The sequence below is a fragment of the Squalius cephalus genome, assembly GCF_949319135.1.
Source record: "Squalius cephalus genome assembly, chromosome: 3".
NCBI lineage: Eukaryota > Metazoa > Chordata > Actinopteri > Cypriniformes > Leuciscidae > Squalius > Squalius cephalus.
The window spans coordinates 19,770,637-19,785,841 of NC_137124.1; the positions used below are offsets into that span (position 1 = coordinate 19,770,637).

Below are 15,205 nucleotides of genomic sequence, written 5' to 3' on the forward strand. Positions count from 1 at the left end.
ACTCCATCAAAGCGTATAGATGACTGCATTAAAAAGCTTGATGGTCAGATAAGTTTTCAAATGAAACTATTGTAACATGGTTCCCTGTTATGTGCTATATTTGTTAAATAGAAATTACACAAAGGTTATAGGCTACAGCAGGTATATAGAAAGGGGGGTGCAATGCCTGTGAACATTGGCTATATAGTAGTTTAGCATAGTCAGGCTTTATTTTATGCATTACAAATAAAAAATACTGTTCATACTGTTATCAACATGGTCTTTTCAAGGGCAATCTCTTTTATGTCACTTTTAAACCCTACAATAAAGCCATAATGTTGATAAGATTCCATCGCTATAGGTGGACAAGTAGGAGAGGGAGAGCTCTCTCTCTCTCTCTCTCTCTCTGTCTGTGTGTGTGTGTGTGCTGTCTGTTGATCAGTTAGAGCACCTGGCTTCCTGTGCGTCTCAGCTGCTATTTCGACAGCATTTATGAAGGCCAAGGTCTGACAAAGGCTTTTCTGTTTCAGAAGACTGATGTTGAAAGACCATACATAGAGTCAGACATTTACACTTAGGTCATGTTTGATTGGTTTTAATAAGTCTCTTATTGCTGTGTTCATAAACATTAGGTAATCGGTCTGATCTAAGTCATAGCTCTTAGACAGACATTTTTATAAAACGTAACCCAGGAAATGTTACATACATCATAGTCAAAATCATTCAAAATCATAGTCTACCTGTGTTTAATTTGTTTTTATACAGTACTGAAAGCTCTAAATTGGTCTCCACATCCTGAAAAGAACTAAGAATTTCCCTTTCGCTATTTAATATTCATGGTTAAGCTATAGACAATGTGTAACTTGTTCCTCAACAGGACATTAACTCCTTTCAGTGAGGTTTCAAATTGCTACGGAAGTGTTTATGTCTGAACATGTATGCAGGATGAAAAAAACCCCCAGCTTTTTCACACAGATCCAGTCTTTCTGTTAAGAATCTTACTATGGATCTCGTTTGCAAAAGTTGTCAGTTTTATTGGACTTTTAGGTCACAACAGCAACAGACAACTGCTTTACGACGGCATGAGAAAACCCTGTCTAATGTATTCACAGTATTTTCACACCATGGCTCTGCCTCTGTGCAATGAAGCAGTGTAGCTGAAAAGCAATTCTACAGCTCATGCACACTCAGACATTTTTGGGACATCGTGCCATTCTCTACAGTTTACCACTATTTTGGCCTAATCTATAAGCATCACGAAACAGATGGCAGCTAGTGCAGATGGTATATAGTGTGATGGCAACCAACAAAGGCAGTGGTTCCGCTCTTTTGTTGCCTCTTTCAGCCGTCGTGAAGTAGCGCTGACTCCCACTGTGTAAATCCATGGTGATCTCACAGGCCATGGGGAACTCCAAATTCATGTTTATAAAGAGAGATTAAGGCTACCAGCATGAAAGAGTTCTGCACTCATGGACAAACACAGACACAAAAATGAAAACAGATTCAAGCCCACACCACACCATAAAATGCTTCTTAAACAGATAATAAAAATAACTTTGAGGTGTTTGGACAAGACAAGCAAATTCACTAGTCCTACACCTACCAGTTGTTCTGTTTGTGGACTCTGAAACGTTAAACATCTATGTTCCTGTTCTGTGCAATGCTGTTTTGCTTATACAAACATGAACGTGCTTTAATATTTTACTTTCCTGTTCAGAATGTGTTGAGTAGAGTATTTGTGTGTAAATATGGGTGTGAGCCAGTTGTAATTTTTTATTATACATAGCATATTCTTCTCTCTTTTATTATTTTAAAGTTCCATCCATCCATCCATCCATCCATCCATCCATATATAACGCTGTATCCTCTGTATGGGTCATCATGGGCTATTTTAAAGTTAAATATGGGCAATTTTTGTCAATCACCTGTTTTTCTTTGTTCCATTTTCCCGCTCCTTGTTTGTAACTATGGTTTCTGATTAAGGAGTCATCACCTGCACTGAAAAAAATTATTCGTTGAATTTAATAAAAAAAAATTATCGTAAGTGGTTGCACACAATTGATTTTTGCTACATTTAAACAAATGCATTAAGTTGAACTTAATCAATTTTAGTTCAACTTAATGCATTTGTTTAAATGTAGCTAAAATCAATTGTGTGCAATCACTTACCTTAAAAAAATTGATTAAATTCAATGAATCATTTTTTTCAGTGCGCTCCTCATTTGAGTTCTATCACTTTCCTCCTTTTCATTCAGTTGGTGTCTGGTATTGTACGTGTATCTGTTACACTGCCTTCCTGCTACTGGATTACCTAAATTTGTTTTATTAAAGAACCTTTTTTTTTTTTTTTTTTTTTGTGGTAACTTGTTTGAACGGTTTTCATCATCTTCATTTGGACCTGATCGTGACAAACACATAATAATCTCACAAAAATATTTTCTGAGCTTTTTAAAATAAAATGTTGTTTTTTATATATAAAATATAGAATTATACACTATAAGGTAAGTGTTAATAAAACTAACTTCAAAATTTCAGGTTTAATTCAATATTACTTGCCATTTCTCTGTAATTATTTGAAATAGTTTCAAAGTAAATCCTACACCAGTTTTTTGTCAGTTTATGCACATATCAGTATATTTTTCAAAATCATATTGACTCTCTGCCATTGATACACAACACCAGTGACACACGCTGAAGTCCCAGCCTCAAGCTGCATCTTGTTCTAAGGATTTTCCATTTCTACTTCTCTCTTTTTTAACCTATAGCTGTCTGTTTCTGTTTCTTTTCTCAATCCCTCATCCTGCTGTGGTAAGTCAGAAGGTTTTTGTATGTCATTGCGGTGTCTGCTCAGCAGTGGCAACTGCATGATGTCTGCAACATTACAGTCTGGTCATCAGTTGGTTAGCCTGTCAACTGACAGATGGGGTTACCAACATCTACAGATGGATACACTCACCCCTGCATTATTAAAATTTATTCAAAGACAGAATCAGCTGCTTTCACCTTGTGATTGCAACTGGGAATTGCCCATTCTACTGTCACCATGGTTATTTGATTGACTAGTGACATGCTGTTTAAATCTGGTCCCAAGGGGGTCTGTGGTCGTTTCTGGGACTGCCAGCTTTGTAAGTGGTGAATTACTGTGGTTTATTAATAGCTTAGTCTGAAAGGTTGCCAGGGTTGCCTTAATCTGATTTTATTACTGCAAGTCCACTGCATCAAAGAAATTAAGTAGATAATATTTTATTGCTTAGCCTACATCAGCAAATTTACATTGACAACATAGAATTGAAATAGAGCCACACTTGGAATTATTTTCCGAAACCCCTGAAGATATTTATTGGGATAAATGTCCTACAGCTTTAAGGATTATGTAACCACTATTAAATGTCCAATTCTATCCCGCCCATGTAAACTGTGTTTACTAGAGCAGTTCAAATGCTTGACAGGAAGGAAGGAAACACCACTTAAAAGATAGCAGATAAATTAGTCAAAATGTGATTTTTATAAACCATAAAAGAAAACATTTCAGCCCACCTTCCTTAAGCACACAGAGAAAGACATACAGTAATATCTTGATAGGCCAATGCAGGTCGGATTTTGCTACATGCGTCACTACTTACAGCCACTAGAGGTCACCATCACCAGCCAGTTTCTACATGTAGGCTACTCAGCAATTTTAGTTTATTTATATATATATATAAAATAATGTTTATGTAATTTATTTAATCTGTGCTGCTTAATGTAACCATTAGGTAGTACCAAAACAAAGTTAGCACCAAAACAAAGTTAGCAGTAGGCTAGATATTTCCATTGAGAAACCTGCTCACTGATACAACTAAAGTCTTCATTTCCTGTGTACATGATTGTAAACATTTTTTTCAAAATTATACTGCTGTTACTGTAAAATTACTGTTTTGGATCTTGAGTTTAGCTAGATAGCAGCCGTTCAAAGCGAGAGCATAATTGCAAATGTGATATTGATTTTAGTTCCAAAAACAAGAGGTCAGTATTGAATAACTTACATTTTAGAGACAGTTTTGCCAGTTTCTTTGTCAATATTTGCTCCACCAATAGAAATAGTTACATACAAGGCCAAAGCTCTTGCGCTTTGAATTCATCCTTTTTTTATTGAATCGGTTAATGAATGATTAAATAACTCACTCATAATATACAAATAAAGACTTGTCACTTCCTACTGTTGTACTCAACATCAATCAACAGTCAACGTCAGCTTTTACAAGTTAGTATCAATAATTGTCTTCTTCATTTTTTTTTTTTTTTTTTTTTTTTGACTGGACATTTAAAAGAATAGTATGTTTTCACACAAAAAGCAATACAATTCCGAGCCAGTAGATACGTACCACAAAGAGAAAGCATAAGAAAGAAAGCAAAGAGAACACCCAATGGAATATTCAGGTTTTTGTTAATCATACTACACAATCACAAAGCTCTTAAAATTTAAAAATATAATTTCTATTAAAAATAGTTTGAAAATATTTTTTAAAAAGCTCAGGGAACATGTATACTGCAAATATTGTTAAAAAAATGTTTTCATTACTGTAACCTCAAATACACAAACTCAAAGATTACATACAGCAGATTTACACAAAAACTGCTGAAACAAGACTTTTTACTTGTTTAATTTCCTAGACTGTGTTCTGGAGCACAATGTCATCTGAGAAACATTGAATATTATGACCTAGTACAGGATGAGCATTCGACGCATATAGGCCTACTCACTTATAAACACACCATCTCTGCACTGTAACAGATCCTGTACTGCCCCCATCCAAACTCAATTCGCATCTCTTTTTCATCCATTCAAGAGTATAGTATCGCAGCATGAGAAAACATCCTGTTTAGATACAGAAACATTGATGATTATTATTATATAGATTATAATCAATGATTGAGAATTCTAACTCTAAAAGGCTTCTTAACTCATTTGCATGCATTATCAATGGACCTAATAAGTTCCACGCAAGCTTTCTGAAACAACCTTGTATAAAGAAAAAAAACTTACAGGAACACAACTTACTGTTCCTATTTGATTATATTATGTCACATTGACACAATAACCTTGACAAGGCCAGTATTTGATATTTCGGTAACACTTTAGAATACTGTTCCTTCATTAATGAATAACTAAAATTTGAGTAATGCACTATTAACACTCTAGTTACTACCATTAACTGAAACTCTGATTAACAAATTAGTAAGTAATAGCACTCAGTTGAATGTGGTAGTTCACTATTAGCTAATCAGTAACTACTATTTTTTTCATACCTCCCAGAGGTTCATAATTAACATGAATAATGAATAATGCATAATTTATAATAAAATACAAAGGTAACTCACCAGTAATGACTCAGGTGCTACTACATCCTTCTAAAGGAATTACTAATTATTTGGATCAGTATTCTGTGGAAAACATTATAACTACCTACTATTTACTGAAGTCATTGTAAGCTTTTGAGATTTTTGTAAGATTTTGAATAGTCATTACTAGTGTGTTGCCATGATCTTCACTTTAGAATACTGATCCAAATAATGAGTAGTTCCTTTAGAAAGATGTAGTAACACTTGAGTCATTACTATCCAAAACCTTACAAAAACCTCAAAAGCTTACAGTGACTACAGTCAATATTAGGTTATCAAGCTTTTGTTCAAATTATTAGTAGATCCTTTAGAAGGATGTAGTAACACTTGATTAATTACTAATGAGATACCTTATACATTATGCATTATTAATATTAATTATGAACCTGTATATAGTAGTTCTTGTAGTCAAGTCAAGTCACATTTATTTATATAGCGCTTTTTACAATACATATTGTTTCAAAGCAGCTTTACAGAGATAACAGGAAAATGCAGCAAAGTTTGTTTCCAGAAGAAAATAGCGTCAGTCCAGCTTAAGTAAGTTCAGTGATGTTTCATTTTGTTGTAAAAAAGTTATTAATTTAGTTCATTTATATATATAGCCGCTTTGGAGAAAACCGCAATGTCAACGTCCAGCTCAGTTCAGTTCTCATTTAGGCCTATGGTGTCAATGCAGGCAGATCAGTATTATTGTTGAATATTAAATTCAATGTTAAATTTAATGTCCCCAACTAAGCAAGCCAAAATCCAATGGCAACAAAGGTGAAAAAAGGCGACAGTGAGGTATGTGAAAAATAGTTACTGATTAGGGTTACACTTTATTTTAAGTTGTCATTGTTACAGTGTAATTATACATTTAAGTACTGTGTAATACATGTAACTACATGCACTTACTATAGAGTTAGGGTAGGATTAAGATTTGGTTGAGGGCTATTTGCATGTAATTATGCATAATTTACTGTTATTACTAAGTACATGTAACATATGTAAATATGTAACACTGTAAAATAAAGTGTTACCCTGATTAGCTAACAGTGAACTACCACATACGACTGAGCGCTATTAATTAGTACTAATTCGTTAATCTTGAGTTTCTTGTTAGTTAATAGTAGTTACTAGAATGTTAATAGTGCATTACTCAAATTTGTTCCCGTGTAGTTATTCATTAATGAAGGAACAGTATTCTAAAGTGTTACCGATCTTTCTTATATGTTTTAATGAAGTATTAATGCATTAATGAAAAAAAAAACTCACCGTGACAGGAATTGATAATGCAGAAAAGGGAAAGGGTGGCCTCTGTGAGAAGGACAAAGTTGAAGAGGCCCCACGTTGTGCCAAACAGACAAGTGAGACCCCAGATACTGAGAAAAGCCATGCGGTTCTTCCTCCACTCAGGACGGTTCTGTATCTTTGTAGCCACAATGAAAAGCATGACTGCACCAGAGCTCACCACAACTGCCAATAAGCCAATATTAATGATGAAATGGGCCAATCTGCTCCTGTCAGAATCCAACATCCAGCATCTAAAAAAAATTAAAATAAAAAATAAATCAAATAATAATAATTTAAAAATATATTTTTTTTTTCGCATACTGCATGATTACAGCTTAAGCAGGTCTGCTTACATAAAATATAGACTGGTGGCATCTTCACTTGTCATTATATTCCTAAATCCATAAATATCACCTATAGAGAGCAATCTAGAAACTAGTACAGCTGGAATACCTAAAGGGGGAAAAAGAATAGAATTATTTACCTTCATTAAAAAATTAGGAAATTTAGCAGTTTTTGAAAGGGCTCTTAGGACATAACAATTTATGATTTAACTATCTCACCAAAGCCTGCCAAGTAAAAGACCCATGGAGGAAGACTTGAGGTGAATCCACAGCACACTAACAAGAACGTGTGAAACATTTCCACAGTCATCCAGCAGAGTGTGCTGAGTAGCAAGTAGTGCAAAAGAGTTCCTGTTATCTTACAAACGGTTTCATTTCCAGTGTTTGCTAGTGTACTGGTAAGGCTGAAGCACAGGCACAAAAAAAATGTTGCCACCACCAGTCCACGATGCACCAGTAAAGAATGATCTTTCTTTCCTCTGGAGACCAGGGAAACCAATGGAGACAAAACAAGAAATAGAAATAATCAATTGGGCAGATTCACAATAGCCATGCAAGGCTAAGCATTCCATGTACCAATGAAGTCCTAGTTACCTGCGTTTAGACAGCCAATAGAGGAGAACCACACAGCTAACTAAAGACAGGGCACAGCCCACAGCGGTAATGAACGTTGGAGCCTCTAGATGTCGTGTAGCTTTCTGTTCCACTTGCTAAAGAAATTGAGAAATAGACAAAGCATACAATCCTTTTCTATGGTGTAATCCATTAAGCAAGCTGTCCCACTGACATCCAAACTTGATAGCATAATCAAGAAAGAGGGAAAGACCATTTATGAAGTAAATAAGTAGGCTACTAGTGATTTAGTTCACATATTCTGGGTCTCAATGAGAAATATTAACAGCAGTCAGAGTCAAAACACCCATACTAGTCAAAAGAAAATTTGAATTATATGTTTATTTTATTAATATTTTTCTTTGCTCACCATAACAACAGTGACGTAAGCAAAGTGATTACAACGACACTCTGTCTCTGTTACGCTTATGATAACTGTCTCGCAACCCTCTGATCTCCAGTTTACTTCACTGTCTAAAAAGAAAGAATACGAGTTTGAGAAGAACGATCAGTAGGCTATTTGATGCCAGTTGAGTTTAAAGATCTATACACGCACCTTTTCTTGTGTCCCATGAAACACATTGTTTAGAGTAGTTAGACTGTGGAATGCAATAGAAACATCAATATATTTTTAACAGTCAAGAGGACTTATTTGTAATTTGCACAATTTACTCTTGGGAAACTGGGCATTGAAATGCTTGTGAAGAGGTTCAGATTTACAGTAACATAATACAGGACCATACAAAATCTAGTAAACATAACCGTATACACAAATATAAACACAAAGTTGAGGGCACTGGGATATTAAAGTGACATGCTATTTCATATGCAGAACAATGGTAGTAACAAATACAATAAAGAGTAAAGAAAAGAGTAGCATGTAGTCAATAATATGTCATATGCACGATAAGCACATGTAAGGCACTTAAACAGACATGGTGACTCTAGAACAGATGATGTACAAAGAAACAGATGTACTGGGAGAGCAGAGTGATGGAACCGGATTTTGACAGGCTCTGGGAGGTTTTTGATGGTTTTGTTCTCTACAGAGAGTCCAACTATGCCACCCAGAAGAGTTGAATCAGGAGGTCCCCCCTATACATCACAAATACTGTTGTATCATACTGTACATTGCTCCACATGATTTATTTCTGCTTGACAAATATTGTCATACCTGAAATAATTTCTGTTCCTTGTAGTAAGTACACACCACTTTGGATTTGATCTTTGTTGTTGATTTCAGGCAAGAGGGAAGATAAACGGAGGGTATCATGTTTGGGTCTACAGATCGAGGGGCCTGGAATGCAAAACATATTTATTCATATGCAAGAAAAAGACCTTTCTGTGAATCAAAGATTATTTGAACTCTGCTTAAAAAATGTGAATGTCATTTACTGGCAGAGTTAAATTGAGTCCTGTGAAGCCCTCCTCCATCTCAATAACTGTGCCCTGAGCACAAGGTAGATCCACACGACCTGTTGTATTGGATTTCATCAATACTTCTTCTATCCTGCAAACACGCACAAACACACATTCAGACTTAATCACACTATAACAGATCCTCAAATGTTACTTTCTGTAGGTATGACCATGCTAAGTTATTCTTACATACTCAGACAGGAATGGAGTAAAAATTGCATGATTACACAAGTACAAGTTTTGAAGATGTTATTAATGAATTAAAGATGCATTGATGCACTTGGTCCATGCTTTACATAAAAGTGAACATATAACTTATAAAGCCACTGCAGCATGTGTGTTTAGCTTCCTGTTTGTGGCTCAACCTCTGTTTTTCACTCAGACTTAAGATCATCATTATTCCACTCTTACAAGGAAGGAAGAGGTGATATCTGCATGATTGACCACATCAGTTCATAACACTCTAAAGTAATAGTGAAACTACCAAACTAAAATAAAATGATAATTGGCTTACATGTTTGCTCCTCTGGACTTCTGACTTGCCTCATCACAGAACGTCTCTTCTGTAAGTGGGAAAACAGATGAAATATACTGAAACCAAAGTAATTACATACTCAGAAATGCTAAACTCACTCAGTGTAACTTTTTATATCTGAAACTTTGACAAAAATGAACATATTATATTAAAGGTTCTTACTGCAGTTGATTGAATCCCCTATAAATGTATATATTTCCATTACATCGTTATTGATGATATCACCATGGATGCTGCCTTTCACAATACCATACAGACTGGCCTTTTTCTGGTACTCTTGTGAGAGGTCAGTGCAGCAGGATCCTTGAAGGCTTTTTGGTTCACACAGAATGTGATTCTTTCCATTCACCTCCACTATCAGCAGGTCCAGCAGCGGATCCCAGAACACACAGAAATTACTTTGATTTTGAAGAGGGTTTGAATCTAGGTGAATGGATGAAGATCGTGTGCACTTCGCAGTGATACTGCCCCGAATAGAGAGTGTGTTCTCATTTGCTGAAATCTCAGTTCTATCACAGCCTGTTCTCAAATCATAATTCAGATTTCGGGATGTGTTGCCATGGCTCCATATTCCACACATCTTAAAGTCTCTGTCATTCTCTAATGTTGCTAAATGGACAAGAACATTAAATGATTTGATGAAAACAAACAAACAAACAAACAAACACATACAAACAAACAAATACAAAAGTTTGTTGATTTCTACATATTTCTTCCTGCTATATCCTTGAATTCTTATTGAATTCTTTAATGATCCCTTTCTTACCCAGACCCAAACTGAACAAAAGACAGGTAATCATCCACATCCTGACGGTCTTTGGATTCTGCTTCATAAATTGTGCCTCAAAATCAACAGAGAGAATTCAGTTAAGAAGAGATTAAACATCAAGCAATGGCTTCAATATAAATTCAAAAATCCCATAGACGTGTGTAAACCTTTTTGATAAAATTCCATTATTATAACTAATTAATTTCATGAGCATTAGTATCCTTTCTGCATAACATGAAGTCAACTCACATCGCCTGTGGGGTGTGACTTGATGAACATCTCCAGATTTGGTTCTTGGTGTCTCATCTCACTCTTCTTTCATTTGTTAAATCCCAAGGTGAGTTAACGACAAAGATCAGAGACCAGAACGGCTGCATACAAACAAACGTGTTATTGGTAAAATAAAGCAGAAAATTAATAAATGAATTACGGATTCTTTACCCCTGTATATAGAAGACCTGTAATACCTTCCTCTTAGTCGATCGTGAGAAACATATGCTCTTTAGAGACTTCAACAAAGCTGTCTCAGGGTGTTCATTTCAACCACACTCTCAGACCACAGCTAAACTCTTATTAATTGCAGAGCAACACTCTAATGTGACACATAACAACTAACCCAAATGTACCTAAGAACATATACAGTAAATGGAAACAAAATAGATAGTAGAGAATAGATATACGTACAAATTAAAGTTTGACTTTTCACAATTAGAACTATAACTTCAAAGCAATGAAAACTGGCCTGCTATGGTCTGCTTGTTCTCTCTCTCTCTCTCTCTCTCTCTCTCTCTCTCTCTCTCTCTCTCTCTCTCTCTCTCTCTCTCTCTCTCTCTCTCTCTGTGGCCATTCTGTCATGGTTTTAAAAAAAGGTAAAGTCACATGTTGAAGTTTTCTGACTGTGATAATGTACTGGTCTTGTATTCCATGAAGATAATGTACCATTAATCTTCTTTAGAAGGAAAGTGGAGTGTGTGAAATGTGTGTATTTTGGGACAGAGTTGCTGGGTGGAGTACAGGTGTGGTATATTTCTTATGTGTCCCTGCTTTATAATAATTTCAGCGTGAAGAGCATGGAAAAATAAGGCCATTTATTTCCAGCAATAGGAGGTGGTCCATGTTGTGTAAAGGATGGGTGTGTTCTGATGAACCATTTACAAGAAGAAAACAATATGTAATCCCAGGAGGAAACTCTGGCAAATCTTACAGTTTTTTTTCAATTGCTTAAGCACAATTTTGAAAACAGGGCCCAGTTTTTCAAACCCCTTCACACAATTAGCACAACACTACACCAAAGTAACACAACACCTCAGATCATTTGCAAAATGGAACACTTTTGTCAAAACTATACAATGTCTTATAAAAACCTTATTTTGTTGTCATAACATAAACACAGCCATCATATGGTCTGACTCTGTTTGAATCAGTTAAACACTCCTGTGCTCAACCTAAAACATGTTTAGCATTTACACAGAGAGAGTGTAAAAATAAATTCACCAACACCACATGACACCAATTGTGCACACTAATGAAAATATTTATTTATTTTCATGTACTCAAGTCAGTCAATACTGAAAATTTCAACAAAACATTCATAACAAAACATTTTCTAGTTTTCATACAGTATTACTGAACGTACCATTGTACTGTAAGCTTACAGTAATACTGTAACATAAATTTACATATCCAGTTCAGTACCGAATAAAAAAAAAAACTAAACATCTCTCCGCCTAGCTGGATCCGGCCACAGGGCCTCGTCAACATTACAGGCTATATTTTCAGTTGCAAGGCAACGTGGGAAGAATCTTTTCGAGTGACGAATCCACCCTTGTATGGATGCTGGTTCAATTGGATCACATGCTTCCTCCATAGCTTGAATGAGGGGCATCTGGACATAGGGCCGGAGATCATAAACCTTCCACCGCCATGCAGAGAAGAACTCCTCGATGGGGTTTAGGAAGGGGGAGTATGGTGGAAGGTATTGAACTGTAAATTGTGGGTGTTGATGAACCCAGTTTTGGGCCAGAGCAGAACGATGGAAAGCTACATTGTCCCAGACGACAATGTACTGCATCTGGTCTCTTTGGTTTGCTGCTGTGATAATATTGTGTAATCTGTCTAAAAATGTAAGAATGAGGTCAGTGTTGTAAGGACCCAAGTTGGCATGGTGGTGGAGGACCCCATTCTGTGTAATGGCAGCACAAAGGGTAATGTTACCCCCCACGTTGCCCTGGTACATTGATAATAGCCCTGTGGCCGATGATGTTTCTTCCCCTTCTTTGCACTGTTGTCATGTTACAGTTTTTCTCGATTGTTTACACACATTTTCTGAAAGCATGCCTCATATTCTCAGAACTCTACACACAAATCCAAAAACACACACACAATGGGCAAAACCCCTCAATTCTCCTGCAAAATGAAACTTTACATTCAAAACAATGTTATTTCTTCTCAAAATGGTATTTTGTTTTCAAATGACACACACAAACGATCACATGAATAGACATTTATAAGAACCAGTTGAACACTGATGTGCTCAATGTAAAACACTATGATGAATGGAAAACACTTCTTCTCCATTCATCATAATGATTTAGGCCTTTTTTTGTTCAGTGTTACACTTTCTACAGACAGTACATACATAAGTGTGTTGTAAAATATCTGAGAATATTGTTTTTATACTCAGAACACACAAATACACGGTAACGAATATATTTTATTTTTCCCACAAAAACAATGTACACAGTGTACATCCCAACCAACACAAAGTTGTACATACAGTGGTCTACATACAAAACAACAGAAGAATTTACTGTATACAGTTACAGTAAAAAAATAAATAATCCAATGTTGTCATCCATTGCCCCATTGAAGAGCTGACCTTTTGCCCTTTTATGCTAAAGCTCTGACTGCTTATTGTAAAACTGTGTGACGGGTGTTTGCCCATGTGAAGAGTCAGTGTGCATGTTTGAATGGCAGTGTGTTCCTTGTGAAAACAAGAGATTTTCTGCATGAAAATTGTGCCAAAAGCAGAGAATTGTGTGTAGTGTTTTGAAAAAAGTGTGTTTTAGATCTGCAATTTGAGTGTAAAGCAGGAATTGTTCTTGTAGTTTAGCAGAATTGGCTCAGGGGGTTGGTGAATGAGTTACATGTTGTGGTCATTGTGTCTCAAGTACCAGAAAATGTGTGTAAACAATCGAGAAAAACTGTAAATCCAGCCTCATCAATGTATATAAACTCATGCGGGACTTCCTCCGCGTCCATTTGCAAAACTCTCTGAAATACAGCAAAAGATCACATTGTGTAGATCAATATACTGTAGGTCTGCTATACAGTAAAATTACAGTAAAAAGGTTATGTGTGCTGTACACAATACTACAGTCAGTGAACAAAACATACCACCACATATTCACGCCACAGGACTTTCACCCTGTCTGAATTTCTTTCAAATGGCACTTTATACAGTTGTTTCATCAGAACTTGAAGTTTTTTAAGGATACGGGCTATTGTTGACAGAGAGACCTGTTGGACATTATTTGAAAATTAGGTGATCATTGACAATATGGGTTTGAATTTCTCAAAGTCTGATTGCATTATTGGCCAAAACGAGGTTTATGATCTCTCTCTCTTGCTCCTGTGTGAATATGGGGCCCGTCCCTCCTTGGTGTTCATGACGTTCAATCCTATGTTGGCCAAACAAAATACATAGCTTACTGTAAAATGATACATACAGGAATATATACCAAAACTGTTGATATAGTACATGCAGTAAGCAATGGATTTTTTGTTGACTGAAGAGAAGTTTCTCACCTGTGCTCTTGACGAAATGTCCGAACTATTGATGCCACCGTGTACCTGTTTAGGTTAGGCTGTACTACGAATTTCGTTACACAGATTTGGTTGTCTTCTTCTTTGTGCATGTCCTACCCCTCCTCCAGGTCTTCCTCTCCCTCTTCCTCTTCCTCTTCCTCTTCCTCTTCCTCTTCCTCTTCCTCTTCCTCTTCCTCTCCCTCTCCCTCTCCCTCTCCCTCTTCCTCTTCCTCTTCCTCTTCCTCTTCCTCTTCCTCTTCCTCTTCCTCTTCCTCTCCCTCTCCCTCCACCCTGTTCTCTCCAGATTTCCCCTCTCATCCGCACTCTCCCTCTTCCTCTGACACCGTCCATTTTTGTTGAAGACAGGTGAACTTACCTGTTGCCTTTTTATAGTGCTTAAACCTGATTGGTGTGTCTACAATTAAGCACCAGTGTGTGTGCACATCTGGTGCCTGTGTTTAACCAATTGGTTCATGAGTGTGTTCATTTGAAAGCCTTTGCTTTGAAATTGCAAGGAAATGACATCATGATAAATGTCTGTGTCAAATGCATACAAGTGTGTTTAGTGTTTTGCAAATCACTGTGTGTAATGTTTTGCAAAAAGTGTGAAGCTGACAATGTGCTTACAGTTGTGCAAATCTAGGCCGGTGTTTTGCTCCTTGAGTGTAAGGTTTTGCTAATTGTGGGAAAGTTCTAATTTTAGTGTGTAAGCAATTGAAAAAAACTTTAATCCTGCAGGGTTGAAATAAACTCATGCTAAGAAACTATTGAAATTGAACATTTTCCCCCCGTTTTTGTTATACCAATAAGTATTCAATAAAATCTTATTTCTAATCTAAATTATTTCAAAACATCATAGCCTATGATTTAGGCTAAACATAACTATTTATTATCAATTACAGCAGGGTTCACCAATCTCGGTCCTGGAGGGCCGCTGTCCTGCATAGTTTAGCTCCAAACCCAATTAAACACACCTGAACCAGCTAATCAAGGTCTCATTAGGCATACTAGAAACTTTCAAACAGGTGTGTTGGAGCTGGTTGGAGCTAAACTCTGCAGGACGGCGGCCCTCCAGGACCGAGATTG

At 36.3% G+C, this 15,205-nt stretch overlaps 1 protein-coding gene across 1 annotated transcript; it reads right to left on the bottom strand.

Moving 5' to 3' along the window:
• Positions 1-4,085: 4,085 nt before the first annotated feature.
• Positions 4,086-10,149, bottom strand: LOC307155872 (adhesion G-protein coupled receptor G5-like). The gene is made up of 12 exons (XM_079866865.1): positions 9,706-10,149; positions 9,523-9,571; positions 8,985-9,099; positions 8,764-8,886; positions 8,568-8,684; positions 8,146-8,188; positions 7,960-8,063; positions 7,572-7,687; positions 7,197-7,456; positions 6,987-7,086; positions 6,616-6,884; positions 4,086-4,837 (listed from the first exon to the last, which is right to left on the bottom strand). Exons 1-12 carry the CDS (start codon positions 10,121-10,123, stop codon positions 4,719-4,721), a joined length of 1,833 nt encoding a protein of 610 aa, XP_079722991.1. The 5' UTR covers positions 10,124-10,149; the 3' UTR covers positions 4,086-4,718.
• Positions 10,150-15,205: the final 5,056 nt, after the last annotated feature.